Source organism: Odocoileus virginianus, chromosome 16 (assembly GCF_023699985.2).
Source record: "Odocoileus virginianus isolate 20LAN1187 ecotype Illinois chromosome 16, Ovbor_1.2, whole genome shotgun sequence".
In the NCBI taxonomy this organism is placed as follows: Eukaryota; Metazoa; Chordata; class Mammalia; order Artiodactyla; family Cervidae; genus Odocoileus; species Odocoileus virginianus.
Window position 1 is genome coordinate 59,330,444 of NC_069689.1, and position 16,325 is coordinate 59,346,768.

General features: G+C 51.1%; 1 protein-coding gene and 1 long non-coding RNA gene across 2 annotated transcripts; one reads left to right on the forward strand and one right to left on the reverse strand.

Annotated features, from left to right (window-relative positions):
• Nucleotides 1-9,167: 9,167 nt before the first annotated feature.
• LOC139038753 (high affinity cAMP-specific and IBMX-insensitive 3',5'-cyclic phosphodiesterase 8A-like) lies at nucleotides 9,168-12,500 on the reverse strand. Its single transcript, XM_070478301.1, has 5 exons — nucleotides 12,386-12,500; nucleotides 12,021-12,185; nucleotides 11,396-11,444; nucleotides 10,820-10,955; nucleotides 9,168-9,300 (listed from the first exon to the last, which is right to left on the reverse strand). The coding sequence occupies exons 1-5, from the start codon at nucleotides 12,428-12,430 to the stop codon at nucleotides 9,288-9,290; spliced, it is 408 nt and encodes a 135-aa protein (XP_070334402.1). The 5' UTR covers nucleotides 12,431-12,500; the 3' UTR covers nucleotides 9,168-9,287.
• Nucleotides 12,501-12,511: 11 nt separating this feature from the next.
• LOC110138279 (uncharacterized) lies at nucleotides 12,512-13,545 on the forward strand. Its single transcript, XR_002314165.2, has 2 exons — nucleotides 12,512-13,283; nucleotides 13,394-13,545. It is a non-coding gene; the product is annotated as an uncharacterized lncRNA (long non-coding RNA).
• The last annotated feature ends 2,780 nt before the right edge of the window (nucleotides 13,546-16,325 follow it).

The following is a 16,325-nucleotide window of genomic DNA, read 5'->3' on the forward strand; positions in this document are numbered from 1 at the left end:
ACTTCACCTTCCAATGTATGGGGTGCAGGTTTGGTTCCTGGTCGGGCAGCTAAGATCCCACATGCATCCAGGCCAAAGAACCAAAACATAAAATAGAAGCAATGTTGTAACAAATTCAATAGACTTTAAAAATGATCCATATCCAAAAAACAAGAGAGAGAGAGATTGGATGCTTTCTTCCTCTGGAATGACTGGGTGAGAAAAGGATGCTTGGAGCCATTTCAGCGGTCCAGTCACCGTGAGGGGAGAGTCACCAACCCGAGAATGGCAGTGCAGAAAGATGGACCAGAACTGTGTCATCACCGTCCCCAGGGCATCGTAGACCTGCCCAGCGTCTGAACTCCTTGTTATGCAGGGTAAAACCGTTTCATTGTGTGAGCTACTTTTAGCTGGGTCTCCTGTCATCTGCAGCCCAAAGCCCTCTCCCTGACATATGAGGCCACTAGTTGAATCTCCCTGTCCTTTTACTTTTTTCCTTATTTAAAAAACTATTTATTATTTATGACTGTGCTGGGTCTTTGTTGCTGCATGTGGTCTTTCTCTAGCTGCAGCGAGTGGAGGCCACTCTCTAGTGGTGCTGTGTGGGCTTTTCTTTTTTAAAAAAAATTTATTTATTTGGCTGCTCCAGGTCTTAGCAGTAGCATGTTGGATCTAATTCCCTGACAAGGAATCAAACCCAGGCCCCCTGCATTGGGAACATGGAGTCTCAGCCACCAAAGCACCAGGAAAATCCCTCTTTCTTTTTTTTTTTTTGCAAACTTTTTATTTTGTATTGAGGTATAATTGATTAACAATGCTGTGACAGTTTCAGGTGAACAGCTAAGAGACTCAGCCATACACGTATCCATTCTCCCCCAGACCCTGGGCGTGCAGACTCAGTAGTTGTGGCCCATGGGCTTAGTTGTCCCACAGTATGTGGTATCTTCCCCAGACCAGGGATTGAACCTGTGTAACCCTGCAGTGGCAGGTGGATTCTTAACCACTGGACCACCAGGGAAGTTCTCCCTGTCCTTTTAAGATCTAAGATTCTGTGACTTGGCTTCTCTTTTCAAAGAAGAAAGCAGGCTTGGCAAGAGGGGACTTGGCCAAGGCCACACTGTGTGTGACGGAACTCGGACCCCAGGCTGCTGCAGCCTCCCCCACCTTACCCCCACTGTCTGAGCCTCACCGCAATGATGGAGGTCAGGTCTTGTTTCTAAGAAATGCTTCATCATGTCGCTCACAGCTTCTCTGAGTGGGAGGGGAGTACAAGATTGGATAAAGATGATCCTAGATAATCTCCCGCCCTGCAGCCTGCCCCTCTGCATGTGTGCCCTTGAGACCCAGAAGAACATGTACAGAAGTCTGGGTGGGGGCAGGATGTTTTCCCAGCTCGTAATTAGTAACCTTGGCAGTGATGGTGCTGCCGGCCTCCACGGACCACCTGATGACCGTGCTCCCAGCTGCAGCTGATCCAGAGGATCAGAGTCCAAAAAGAGTTCTTTTCCTCCTGAAATGTGACAGCCTGCCAGCACCCACATGAAGGACACAGAGAGCGCAGGGAATCCTGATTTCTGGCCCACCTTTAGGAGGAGAACCTCATGTTAGTCTTTCAGTCGTGTCTGACTCTCTTCAACCCTGTAGACTGTACACTGCCAGGTTCCTCCATCCATGGAATTCTCCAGGCAAGAATACTGGAGTGGGCTGCCATTTCCTTCTCCAGGGGATCATCCTGACCCAGGATCAAACCTGGTCTCCTGCATTGCAGGCAGATTCTTTACCTTCTGAGCCACCGGGGAGACCAGACTTGTGTAAATTTACTGTTCTCCTGGCTCTTGGTGGCAAATTCTGAGATCCTCTTGGTTTCTGGCCATCCAAAGGACAGAAGCTGGAAGTCTCAGCTGGAATCAGCTCCATTCCAAAGTTAAACAGGAAATCTCAGACTGGAGAGAAGGAGGAGAAGGATTCCACCCCTCCACAGAGACTTAGCCACAGAGCTAGCTGGAGAAGCAGGCAGCACCAAAGTCATATCATTACAGCAAGCAGTTTTCTTTTCTTTTCTTTTTTTTTTTTTTGGTTGTGCCATGCAGCACGTGGGATCTTAATTCCCCAACCAGGGAACTAAACTGTGGCCCCTGCAGTGGAAGCTCAGAGTCTTAACCACTGGGTGTCATCGTTGTTTACTTGCTCAGTCGTGCCTGTCTCTTTTGCGACCCCATGGAATGCAGCCCACCAGGCTCCTCTGTCCGAGGTATTCTCCAGGCAAGAATACTGGAGTGGGTTGCCATTCCCTTCTCCAGGGGATCTTTCCAACTCAAGGACTGAATCTACATCTCCTGCACTGCAGGCAGGTTCTTTGCCACTGAGCCACCTGGGAAGCCCCTTAACTGCTGGACCGCCAGGGAAGTCCCTTTCTTTTGCATTCTCACCTAACTATGACTATCTAGGCATGTAAAAGCCAGGTTTTCTTTCCCCTCACAGTGCTTGTTCTTAGACCCTGGATGACCAGGTCAGATTTATGAGGTTTGCAGTGATGGCCACAGAGGGGCCTGCAGCCTAGGAGCCCACCTCTCCCTCTTCCCTAAACAAGGCTGGTGATCCAGGCTTCCTCTCTTGTATCCATCAAGGGCTTAGGTTGTGAGTCACAGAATCCAACACTGGCTGTTTTAAGCAAAAAAGGAATTTGGGAGAAAGGCTATCAGGATGCTTCAGGCTCTAAATAGCACAATAATAACAGGACTTCTCATGTTGAATAACAAGAAGCCAGGCAACGGGTGCTCCAGGACTGGCTCAGTGGCTCAGAGGGGTCATGTGGTACCCAGCCCCCAACATGACCCGATGACCCCCACCTCCTTGTACCTGCACCCTTGTGTGGTCCCTCTCATGTTGAGTACTTCTGTGATGTGAAGACAACAGGACACTGCAGAAATGCCAGCAGGTGACTTCTAAGCTATGAGGTAAAAGTCACTGTGGTCTCCACCTCGCTCCGTCCCTTGGATGGCTCACTCTGGAGGAAGCCAGCTGAGGTGGGATGAAAGTGTTACTCAGTCATGTCCAACACCCTGTGACCCTGTGGGGTGTAGCCCCCCCAGGCTCCACTGTCCATGGAATTCTCAAGGCAAGAATACTGGAGTGGGTAGCCATTCCCTTTTCCAGGGGATCTTCCAGACCCAAGGATCAAACCAGTCTCCTGCATTGCAGGCAGCCTTACCACCTGAGCCACCAGGGAAGCCCCTGGTGGGATGAAGACTCAGGGAGCTCTAGGAGAGGCCCATGTACAGAGGAACTGGGGCCTCTAACCAAAAGCCTAGGAGGGCGCCATCTTGGAAATGGATCCTCCAGCCCTGATCAGGCCCTCAAGGGTCTGCAGCCCCAACCAAAAGTCTGACCACAGCCTCGTGAGAGAACAGCCTCGTGAGAGATCCAGGCCTGAACCACCAGCTTAGCCACACCAAGCTGGGCCTCGGACTGAATTTTTGCATCTCAGCCCCACAATACCCATGCGCTAGTGTAACTGGTTTCCACAGCAGTGGTAAAGAATCTGCTTTGCCAGTGCAGGAGACACAAGAGACGCAGGTTTGGTCCCTGTCTTGGGAAGATTTCCTGAAGAAGGAAATGGCAACCTATTTCAGTATTCTTGTCTGGAGAATCCCATGGACAGAGGAGCCTGGCAGGCTGACCCCAGGGGGTCAGACACGACTGAGCACACACACACACACACACACACACACACGCACGCACATTGTGCATGGGTTTATTTCTGGGCTTTCTATCTTGTTCCATTGATCTGTATTTCTATTTTTTGCCAACATTACACTGTTTTGATGACTATAGGTTCACAGTATAGCCTGATGTCAGGCAGACTGATTCCTCCAGCTCTGGTTTTCTCTCTTGTGATTGGTTTGGCTGTTTGGAGTCTTTTGTGTTTTCATGCAAATTTTTTTAAAAATGCTATAGTTCTGTAAAAAATGCCATTGGCAATTTGATAGAGATTGAACTGAATTTGATTGCCTTGGGCAGTATAGTTATTTTGACATCACTGATTCTTCCAATCCAAGAAAGCCAGAAGCGTCCCAGCACTAGAGCCTGCAGGCTGCTGGGTGGGGACAGGTCTCAGTGCCAAAGTGGTGACCTCCAGGAGAGCTCAGCTGAGGAATATACCACAGGGCCTCCACCACTGGTGTTCCTGCCCCTGCAGTGGGCCACAGCCGACCCCCATCCCCAGGAGACCCTCCAAGGCCTGCAGGTAGGTCTGGTTCAGGCTCTAATGGAGTCACTGCTCTGCCCTGGGCCCCAGGGCTCATGAAACCTTTTGAGTGCCCTCAAGAGTGGAGTCTGTCTCCCCCAGTCCTGTGGAGCTCCTGCATTCAAGCCCAGCTGGCCATCAAAGCCAAATGCTCTGGGGGCTCCTCCCCCTGATGCCAGACCCCCAGGGTGGGAGCCTAACGTGGGCTCCGAATTCACTCCGATGGGAGAACCTCTGTAGGTGTGGGATTTGATTACATCGTGAAAGCACCCCTCCTCCTGTCTTGTAGTTCTTCTTGGTCTTTGGGTGTAGAGTATCTCTCTAGGTAGGTTGATGAGCAGTTAGTTGTGGTTCTGGTGTTTTCATGAGAGGAGAGGAGCTCAAGTCCTTCTACTCCACCATTTTGTCTCCTTTAATTTTTTCTAGTGTTTCTTTACTGTTTCCTCATTTTTTGGCTCTTACATTATTTCTTTCCTACTTACTTGGGGTTTACTTTGTCTTTTTCTAGTTTCTTAAACTGAAATCTAAGACGTTAACTTTAGGGCTTTTACTCTAATTATAAATGTCCCTCTGATCACTGTTTTGGTTGCATCCTACAATTTTAATATACTTTCATAAGCTTTTAATTCTATCTGTTTTCTAATTTCTTTTACCTGAACCATGAATTATTCATAAATGTGCTGTCAGTTTCTGAATATTTGGTGTTTACCTAGGTACCTTACTGTTACTAATTTCTGATTTAATTCCACTGTGCTTGGAGAATAGATTCTATATGATTTCAATTATTTTAAATTTACTGAATCTTTTCTGTGGCATAGCATGATGCATGTTGGTGAACATATCAGTGTCCTTAATAAATACTCTGCAGACATGTGATGTAAACATTAACAATGGTAAGGTGGCTAAGAGTGTTGTTGAGAGGTGCCTGTGCATGGGAAAATGACTGAATCCTTGGAAAGGGCATGAAGGCATGAAGTAAAGGCAGACTGACAGCCTGGAGAATGGGCAAGGGTAGGAGTCGCACAGAGTCGGACACGACTGAAGCGACTTAGCAGCAGCATCAGCAGCAGCAGCAGGGCAAGCAGAGTTCTCAGCAGGTTTCAGATCAGGTGGAACAGGGACAAGTGTGAAGGGTGATAAACTAGAAAGCCAGGGACAGACAAAAGCCACAGCCAAACAACTGAGCCGCAGAAGTAGAGCTGGAGCTCAAAGGGCTGTCCTCTTGGGATAAGTCATCTCTGTGCTCGGTGAAGACTGGCAGGAGGGTGATAGGGGTTGGGGAGGAGGAACGTGGGGTTGGTGGTCAGGCAGATGAGGGCCTCAGGGAGAGGGTTCACGGGACAGCATCCTTCTCCAGGTGCTGCCCTCACACTGAATCGAACACAACAGGTGCTGTTTATCCAGAGCATAGCTTGTGCCACGTCCTCAGGGTTGTGTCTCGAGGGCCATTGTGCCCATTCGAGACAAGGAAGCGGAGAAGGAGAGCTGAAAACTCAGACTGGCTGCTTTCTCAGCTGTGGGTTCCTGCCTGGGGAAGTGGCTAATGTTCTCCTAGGCAGGAAGTGCTTCTGGACTCCATGCCTCAAATGCAACAACACCAACATCCTTATGGTCCAAATCCAGGAGCCTCGCCAACCCCCACCCTCCTGTGACACAAACCAGCAGAGGACAGGTGTGGCTGCCCAGCAGGCAGTGGCTGGTAAAAGACTTCGTGGCTCCAACTGACTCCAAAATACTCAGAGGAGGGGAACGGGGCAATTGTTGAGAAAGGGTGCAGGGATGGTCCACCTATCTAAAGGTAGTCTATCATCAAGTCCCTTCAGAATTGTCATGTCTATTCTTGTATGTCTTACCAAGTCTTTGGACTAATTTCCATTGGTTAAAAATTTATTTAAATGCAGTGAGCCCAGTGCAGGGATGATAACGCTCATGATTTCTTAAGCCTAGGTTTCCCCACAACACATAGAAGGAAGGGCCTTAAACACAGACTCTGTTTGAAGTCAGCTCACTTACCTTTTCATCTTCTAATGCTACCAAGGGCTTGCCGATGCTGTTGACAAATGTGTTGATGTGCTCAAAGTGCTTTGTCATTTCTGTGGCTAAGACCATGTCGATGATACCCTGGTGTAGCATCTGGTAGTTGTTCCTGTTTCAGATGAAAAAGGAGAGACTGCTGCTGATTACTGATCCAGACCAGACAGGTGTTCCTGAAAACCAGCTGTGATCTAGGACCTGTGTCCACTGCGGCTGAGAGTCTAACCAACTGGACAGCAGCAGCCTGCTCAGTCGCTCAGTCGTGTCCAACTCTTTGTGACCCCACAGACTGTAGCCCGCCAGGCTCCTCCGTCCATGGGATTCTCCAGGCAAGAAAACTGGGGTGGGTTGCCATTCCCTTCTCCAAGACAGCAGTGGCAGGGCATGCTTTAAAGAATGTGGAGGTTAAAGGTTGCTGCCTAGACTGCTGTTAGCAAGGGGAACCTGAACAGAAGTTAAAATTGGAAGTTTAGGGGCAAGACTATAGATAGAGGGTTCATAGTGTTGTCATAAGCGAAAGGCATATAGTTCTCAAGATAAAAAGAGATGGAACTAAGCCAGCTGGGGTTATGAAGAAGGTACCCCAACAGAGGAACCTTGAGACCCAAAAATTTTGGTTCCCAGAAACACAGAAGGGGGAACTTCTGAAAGCTGAGAGAATCAATGGGGCGTACCTGATGCCTCTTCCTCTAGTCCTTTATATTTATTTAAAACATTTTTTGAGGATGGAAACCACATAATTAAAAATTCTAAAGGTACAAAGAGTATAAACTGAATTCTATGCACTACAGCTGTTCTTTCCCCTGGAGACAGTCATAGTTGTCAGGGTCTTGTGCATTTTTCCAGAGATAACTTATGTATATATAAGCAACTATGAATAAAACCAACTTTAAGTCCGCATATGAAATTTTAAACGCAAAAAAAAGGTTTTTTTTAAAAAATTCCTTAGGTTTTAATAACTTAAAAACCCAAATTAGCAAGTATCCCTCATGAGAGGTCACGTCTGTCTAACAGCCCCGCACTGGACAATAACTGCACCGTGATGAAGAGAAGCGCGGGGCTGTGAGGGAGGCGGCCGCCGGCTCGCATGTCGGGAAAGGCATGCCCTGAGGGGCGGCCGCCCTTCCCGCCGCTCGCCGCACCCCACCCCCCGCCCACGAGGCGATGACGCGGCTCTCGCAGGAGCCCCGAGGCCCCGGTTGGCCGGGAGCTGCCGGGAGCGCGGCTGCCCGCCTTCGTGTGCGCGGCGCCGCCGCTCGCGCCCGGCGGACCGAGCCTCCCACCCGGCCAGAGGACGGCCGCCTCGGCCCGCAGAGTCTGAGCCTCGCGGAGGCCGCGGCAGCGGCAAGAAGAGAAGGGGCTCCGGGCGGGCGGCTCAGGGGCTGCGGTCCGCGGTGAAACTCGGGCCCCGCGGGGCAGCAGCCTTCCCGCGGGGCCGGGCGGGGCTCCGTCCCCGGCCGCGGTGCCCTCTCGGCCGGCTTTGACGGACGCCCGCGGACCGTCCTGGCCGGGGCGGCGCCGGGAGGAGGACCGACCCCGGTTCCTGGGCGCCCCGCTTAGCCGAGTTGTGAGGAGGACGCTCCCCGAACCGCGGCGTCGGTTCCCGGCGCACGTCTTTTGCGCCGTCTGGGGCGAGGGACCGCCGTGAACTTGACCGAGGCGCTTGAATCCATTCCCTACCGGACACCACCCACCCCCCCAAACCCAGCCCCCCAGGATATTCTGGCGCGACCCTGAACGTTCAGTTAGTGTGAACGTTGTTCTGGTTCTCGTGATGGAAAGGGAAGGGCGGCCAGCCTGTGAAGCCGGGGTACTGTATCAGCCCTGCTTCATTGCACATGTATTTGAAATTCCCGTTGTTAGCACGCATGTTTTTACTGAAAGCCCATGTAATCAGAAAATCAATCCTAAAGGAAATCAGTCCTGAATATTCATTGGAAGGACTGATGCGGAAGCTCCAATACTTTGACCACCTGATGTGAATAACTGATTCACTAGGGAAGATCCTGATGCTAGGAAAGATTGAAGGCAGGAGGAGAAGGTGACAACAGAGGATGAGATAGTTGGATGGCATCACCGACTGGATGAACATGAATTTGAGCAAGCTCCGGGAGTTGGTGATGGACAGGGATGCCTGGTGTGCTGCAGTCCATGGGTTCGCAAGGAGTTGGACATGACAGAGCGACTGAACTGAACTGAACTGAAATGAAATAGAAAACACTATCAGAAACGTGATTTTTAAAGCGTTCAGCAGAATGAAGTTAATTTTTTATCAGCCTTACTGAGACACTTTGTAACTTTTAAAAATTGCCTATCTTCTCCAGCAGGGACGGGCTTCTCTTGTGGCTCAGCTGGTAAAGAATCCGTCTGCAATGTGGGAGACTTGGGTTTCATCCTTGGGTTGAGAAGATCCCCTGGAGAAAGGAACAGCTACCCACTCCAGTATTCTGGCCTAGAGAATTCCATGGACTGTATAGTCATGGGGTCACCATGTGTAACCAGGATCTAAGCGTTGCCTCAGGGCATTTTAAGAATTCACAGACTCGCAAGCGAGCAAACACTTTGAGACCGAGGCAAATCAAAGGCCTATAGTGAAAAACATCCACAGCATTAAATCAAAGTAGAGAAACAGATAAAGTGTCTGATCTGTTCAGATCCAACAAACAAACCTGAGCCAGACTTCTTCACAGAGCAATCGGGGCAGAAAAGTGGAGCCTCTGAGGGTGGCCTGCAGGGGGTGCTCTGTCGCCCTCTTGGGAATTAGTTGGGAATTAGTTATCCACTCCCCAGAGCCGGAGTGTGGTCCTGCTTCTCAGGAGGCCTCACCCTTCCCAGGCCAGACTGCACCCAACACCCTGCACCCTCATCCCTGCTGTGAAGCACTGGGTCCCAGCACAGCTCACCTTGATCCTTTCTTTGCACAGAAAGTAGGCAGTGGCATGCAGCACATCAGCAGAGCGTGTGGAGTTGTGATAGGGGTTGGAAGCGTGATAATTGGCTTCGATCATCTGTAACCAGGATCTCAGCGTTAAGTCAAAGGCCTATAGAGAAAAACATCCACAGCATTAAAATAGCAGAGAAACTGGTAGTGTCTGATCTGTTCAGATCCAACAAGCAAACCTGAGCCAGACTTCAGGGAGCGAGCGGGGCAGCAAAGTGGGGCCTGTGAGGGTGGCCTGCAGCGGGTGCTCTGTCATCCTCTCTCCTGGTGGCCAGCACCAGCCCTGGGCAGAGCCCAGCTGCAATTCTTGGGGCACCCGCCTGGTGCTCCCCACTGCCCTAGCTGCTGCAGAGTCCTCCCGGCACCAGGAGGGTTTCCAGGTCAACATGCTGCCAGGCTAACCCCATCCTCCCCTGTGGCCTTGCTGGACGTGTGTCACTGGCCAGACGTCTTGCTGGAAGCAGATACCAGTTCCCCACGGCAGCACACCAGCCAGATGCTGGAACACATCACGTGATGGTCTCAACACTCTGGAGGTGGGGGTTTCCCCAGACAGGTGACCAGATGATGCCAAATGAGGCCTGTCCTTGAGAGTCACCGTCACCCAGCCTCTGGCCTTTGCTCTTGGCTCTGTTGAGGCAGTGTCCAAACCGGCTGGGCTCCCAGGACTTGGACAGACCTGCCCCGTCCCAGCTCACATTAGGACGTAAGCCAGTGCCCACAGCTTTGTCTGCCACTGGCACTGGCCCTGTGGGGCACGCGGATGCAGAATGTCTCAGAAGCTTGACTTGCGCTGAGTGTGAGCAAAGGGCGGGGCTGTCACGGGGACCACCACCCACCCAGGTTACAGGACACGAGTCTCCTGTAACCGTCTCTCTCTGCCTGTCTGCTGGGGTCCACGCCTCACCTCCTGAAGGGCGGCGCTGGCTGGCATCAGGTCTGAACGCCCTTCCCGTGTGCCAAGCCAACCACACTCCTCTGGCTGAGTGTTCTCCAGTGAGGTATGAAATGGGAGGGGAAACCCAACCCTGCCCTGCTCTTGGGGACCACACTCAGGTCAGGATGCTGGAGTGTGGGGTGTCCTCATGCCTGTCACGAACACAGCAACTAAGATCTGGGGACAGCTCTTATCAGCATGCACATCCGTGTATTTATTTTTTTTGGCTGTGCTGAGTGGCATGTGGGATCTTAGTTCCCTGACCAGGGATCAAACCCAAGATCCCTGCATTGGAAGCGTGGAGTCTTAACCACTGGACTGCCAATGGTTCTGAGCTCTGAAGTGAGGCTCTTTGTGGCAATGTCAGCATATCACTACTTAATACCTACAGGAGAAATTAATAATCTTATCTTACAAAAAGAAAACCTCTGCTACTTGGAGACTCCGAGTAAGTCACTTGCTCTCTCTGCGGCAGTCATGGCCAGGTGAACTCCCCTTGGCTTCTCCCTGATTCCTCGCTGACGCTGAGGCCCTGGAGACTCAAGGTACCTCTTGCTCTTTTCCTGGGGCCTCCTCCCTGTCCAGGGACTGGCTCTGAGCAGAGCCTACACTCCCGGAGAGGCTTTCTCCACACTCGCCCTTGGACTCAAACTCCCTGTCTGCTGAGCTTCCGTGGGCTCACCTTTTATGAGTGGCAGCCTCCAGTTCAAAAATATTGAAGTCCCAGTATTCCTCCTTCTCCATGGCCCGAGTTATCTGTGATGGGACATCGTGAAGGGAGACGGGGACGATGCTGCTGCTGGGAGCCTGCTGGAGGTCTGCAGGGTGAACAGAACGGAACCAACAGGCGTGACGGCGTTTGTGGTCCCTCAGAGGGCGGATGCTTTGTTTCTCAGGGTTTATGATAAACCAAAAACTTATTACTGATAAAAAAAACCCCAAAATTATTATCTGAAAATTTCTCTTCATCACTTAAGTGTGGCTATAATACTAATCAAAGTATTAGTTGCTCAGTCGTGTCCGACTCTGCAACCCCATGGACTGTAGCCCGCCAGGCTCCTCTGTCCATGGATTCTCTAGGCAAGAACACTGGAGTGGGTACCTTTCCCTTCTCCAGCAGATCTTCCTGACCCAGGGATGGAACCCAGGTCTCCTGCATTGCAAGCAGATTGTTCACTGTCTGAGCCACCGGGGAAGCCCCAGTAGTATTAGCTAAAATACTAATAGCAATCCAAAAAACTAAAAAGGAAAAACTTACTTTTTGTTGAAAGAACATATTCATTTCCAGATAATCTTCGCAAACCATCCTGATAAAAACCAAGACAGAAGGTGACAGATGGTAATGGAATGGTCTGTTTCCCACAGAGCTGGAGGCCTCTATTCTAGACGGCTGGAGGCGGCACCTGGAGCCCACAGGCCAGAGCCTCCGGCTAACACCTGATCCCCCAGCCTCCTCCCATGATGTCACCTAGTCTGTACAGGACGCTCTGGAGGGAGCCAGTCGTTCTGTTCTGTAATGTGGTATGAAACACTTCATATTTTTTTCTGCCCCAGTTTTCAAAATCTTCAAATTTTATTTAAATCAACTACTTGTAGAGCCCTTAAGTAAAAATGGAGACCCAACACAGCAAAGCTGGCTGTCCTGAACACGCCCCTCCCTCTGTTCCAAGCGGAGGTCCCGCCGTACCCCCCACCCCACCCCCGGACAGGCCGCAGGTGGGTGACGGCTCAGCCGGAGGGCAGCTGAGCCTGGGCAATGGATGATCTAGGCCTTGGCTGACCCCGCACACAAAGAGCGCTGTGTGGGGCAGGATGTCAACAAGCAGCCTCAGAAAACAGGCGAGAGCAGCGGGACCGAGGCGGCAGCCTGTCAGCACACTCACAGACACCAGGCCCCCGACGAGGTCGTTGGCGTGAGGATCATCGTCCTTAGCACCGAACTGGGGTGAATATAATTCAGTGGTTCTTAGAATTTCCAGCACACGGTCTAAGGCTTCTGTCACAGGCATGGGACTGCTTTCCTGGGCAGCATTGATGATATTGATGACCTACAATAATACGGAAAGAAAAGTCCTGACTCTCATCACCTTAAAGGCAATGAGAGAGCAATCCAAAGAGTCAGGCTGGCAGTGGGGCTCATTGTTAACTTAAGACAGTCAGAGTGCTCCTGTCGCCCTCCTCTCTCCGCAGAGGCAGCAGCTCCGCACAACTAGGGGAGCCTCATCACTGTTGTGGGTCGCCGTGTCACCTTGGTGATGGGCGCCTCGATCATCATGGAATGAATCCGGGCCATAGAAGGGTGTCGTCTCTGGCTGGAAACTGTGGAGAGACCAGGTGGTGCAGGGATCAGGGAGAGGGTGGCCTCAGTCACTGTCTCCCACCCTCCTCCAGGCCCAAGTGAAGGGGCAGGACCAGAGCTACCCGGTGGCTCAGCTCCCTCCCCATCCTACCAAGCCCGGGATTCTGGCAGACCAACTCTGCCTCCTTTGGTTCAAGGCACTGGGAGGCATGTGACCCCCTAGACTGAACCTCTGAGGTCACAGGCCAGCGAGAGGACAGAGGAAGCCATCTAGCAAGTCGAGGCCACACATTAGCCTCTCTGTGTCTGTAACAATGACGTTTTATAACTCAGCTTGCTGCTACCCAGGAGAGAAGCGTTCTGAAAGACAATGCCACATAGGCCCTTTGTTTCATATGTGGCGGGAACAATAAATACAACTCAATTAACTGAAATCCGTGAGTATTTCTGGTTCAGTTTTTCAAGGCATCCTTTGGTGCTTTCCACTGTTCTGCTTGAGGTAGTTACCTAATCCATCTAGATCAGCTGAGGTAGGTGGCAGGTCTCACGCTCTACTGTTGCTAGTTTTTTGTTGCTCCTGTCAAGACCCCGTTCCCCTAGGTGGGGAGAAGCCTGGGCGGTGAACCGGCAGGAAAAGACACTCACATAAAATATTGTAAATTCCTCCTAGAATGACCCAAGTCCTGAAACTTGAAAATCCCTCAAGCCTCCATAGGCCCTTGCATGCCTAGGGCATTTCACCCCTTCTTGACCTTCCAGAGGCCCACAGGACCCAGAGATGACCCAGGTGGAAAATGGATTGCCTGGGCAGCCTAGCTCAAGTCTCCTGTCTATCCTCTTTCACAAGGTCAGTTCTGAAATCTACACTGGGGGCGTGGCGACCCCCATGCAAACGTTCATGGGAAGGTCTCATCTTCAGACCCTCTTCACTTATTCACTGTTCCTTCCATTTTTCAGCTGTTCCCCTTGATAATCCAGTTCCTACACAGTTAGCCGCCCCACCCCCCCCAGCCCCAAAGAGGAAAGAACATAAAAAGATAGAAGGTCAGAACAGAGAGCCCACACAGAGCCGACTCCCTGAGGCAGTCGCCAGCTGGCAACCAGGCCTGGTAACCAACACATGAACCTCCTGGATAACGTGGGGGTCTGCAGCCTGGCTTCCCCGAGCCCACCTCTCTCAGCCTCAGCTTCCTCATCTGTCAACCAGAGACGGTCACAGTGCTGCCGTCGCGCCGCCGTTGCAGGGCTGTGGGGAGGAGGAGGTGAAGGGACGCCCAGCAGGCCCCGAGCCCCTGCCCAGGGAGGGAAGGGCTCCCAGACGGCAGCGTGGTTACAACACTGTCACCACACCTCTTCCTCCTCGTCGTCTTCATGACCAAGAACGTACACTAGGTATGATTTTACCCCTTGAATCTGTATTCATCATAAACATTTTCCCCTGTGATTTAATTCTCTATGATCATCACTTCTATGGTGGCGTGTTTTATTGTTGTGCTGTGTGCTTAGTCACTCAGTCGTTTCCGACTCTTGGTGACCCCACGGACTATAGCCCTCCAGGCTCCTCTGTCCATGGGATTCTCCAGGCAGGAATACTGGAGTGGGTTGCCATGCCCTCCACCAGAAGATCTTCCCAACCAGGAATCAACCTTCCCAACCCAGGTCTCCAGCATTTACCATCTGAGCCACCAGGGAAAGGGATTCTGCTGGGCCAAATTCTGAAACTCATCAGGACAAGGAACTCCTTTCTGTGTCTGTTCCATTTTCTTCCTTCCTGGACTAAGAATGTCTATAACTATTATCAAATGTGTTATATGAATTTGGAGTTTGGTAATGCCCCTACTAGTCCTTGTTATCCCATATTGATGCTGCTTATGATTGCTCCGTGTATTATCAATTGTCTAATCTGTTTTGTCTCTTTCCAGGTCAACAAGCTACAACATGCAGTGCCAGTTCAACAAATATATAAAACTACAGCCGACTACGGAGAATCTCACTCACCATTAGATGGACACCGCTATAAGGACTCTGAGGCTTGAGACTAGCAAGAGGGGGAGGCCCAATACCCCTCGCTATCCAAGTTCAGCAGGAAGTAGCCTGAAAGACCTCGATGCCCCTGTTCCCAAAGAATTGGGAATTTCCAGTCTCTTGAGGGGGGAATGTTAGGTAGCTAGAATAGGGAAAAGGAGTCCAAAATGGTGGAGGCTAAGAGATAAGGAAGGGAAAAGCCCGTGAAAATAGAACAAAGGAAGGTCCGAGGGCCGGAATGAGGACCTCAGGTAGAACAAACAACACTCCTGGCTAGCCCAATTTACATAGGGCAGGCCCAGGGGGAGAAAAAAAAAACATATATAAGAGGAGCCAAAGGGCTCTCTCTCTCCCACGCACTGGGGCGCTCTTCTCTTCGTGTCTTTGGGTTGACATGCCCTCACGCCTCGAGGATGGATTTTCCTGCTATTTTCTAAATAAAATAGAGCTGTCATACGGAGCTGTAACACTGATTTGTCTAAGAGCTATAACACGGTCCGTTCGAGACCTGAGAGCTATAACATGGTCTGTCCAAGACCCGAGAGCTGTGACACGCCGAGGGCTTTAATGCCCGTCACTCCAAATCTTTGCTGTGACGAGACAGAACAGAGGAGCATACACTTGCCTGACAATATGCCTATCCCATCGCTACATTTTGGAAGCAAGAGCCCTATTGATGTCATGCTTCACTGATTCACAGATGCAAAGGAATTTTGCCCTAAGGTTTTGACCTGTTGCTGATTTAGATGATCTAGATTTTATTGGTGAGTGTTCTGCAATTCACTCATAATTTTCCACTGTATTATTTAACATAGATTCCGAGACAAACTATGACACTTTTAGTTTCCTGATATACACTGCCTTCCAATCTGTGGTCACCCCTGTTTCATAACAAGTTTCTATAAATGACAGCATTTAAAATATTTTGTCTAATTTCATAGTTCTGTGCAGAAATGATACAGAGGCTGACAAACCAGATGTGTGTGTGTGCTCAGTCATGTCTGACTCTTTTGAGACCCCGTGACCCGTAGTTCTCCAGGCTCTTCTGTGTGTGGGATTTTCCAGGCAAGAATACTGGAATGGGCCGTTGATCTCTCGCAGTCTTGCCCACAAGTGAGCTGCAGGGACACAGCTCTCCTGTCTCAGGAACAGCCTTGACTCTGCTCCTCCGCCTCCAACCGGGGACACGGTGTCCCGCCCAAATGCTCATTACCCCATCCAGCCACACCTACTCTAACCACTCAGACTGCAGCGTCTCCTCGCTCTGAGCTCCAAGGAGATCGGTGTCCAAACAGCGGGCTGAGAAGCTGCGCTGTGACCTCCTGCAGTTCCCTCCTTCGTCTCCCTTTCTGCCACTCAGCAAGCATTCGCTGAGCGCCTGGGGCAGGTCAGGCTCTAAGGCAGGCACCAGGGATGTGAAGACGACTGAGGCTGCTGCCTCCAGATGGAGACCCTCATTTCCCCCCAACACCGAAGGACCCTCCACAATCCCACCTCCTTCCCACACTGATCTTTTGTACCAGTTGGAACGTTGTCCCGCTCTTTGCAGAACACACTGCACTCTCCCTCTTTAGTCACTGTTCTTACATCTGGATCGCTTTTCCTCTGCATCCGTCTCCTCACTCCAGTCCACCTCTCCCTGTCTGGAGCTTGCCTCGCTCCCCTGCCTTCCTCCCCAGTAACGGTCATTCTTGATCACTTGCTGTGTGCCCCTGCTGTCCATATGTCCCTCCTCTTTTCAGGTTAAAGCCTAATCACTCCCAGTGCCCAGGGGAACTGTCCCAGCACATGCCTCAGACTCCTGGAGCTGGCCATCTGGGCTTGAGTGCCAGCTGACCACTTCCTAGCTGGATGTCCCGGAGCA

Coding starts and splice junctions, on each gene's coding strand:
- LOC139038753 (XM_070478301.1), bottom strand. CDS start 12,430: ATGGCCCGGATTCATTCCATGATGATCGAGGCGCCCATCACCAAG. Junction 12,186..12,385: donor TCGAGGCGCCCATCACCAAG/GTGACACGGCGA, acceptor GTATTATTGTAG/GTCATCAATATCATCAATGC. Junction 10,956..11,395: donor ATATGTTCTTTCAACAAAAA/GTAAGTTTTTCC, acceptor TTCACCCTGCAG/ACCTCCAGCAGGCTCCCAGC.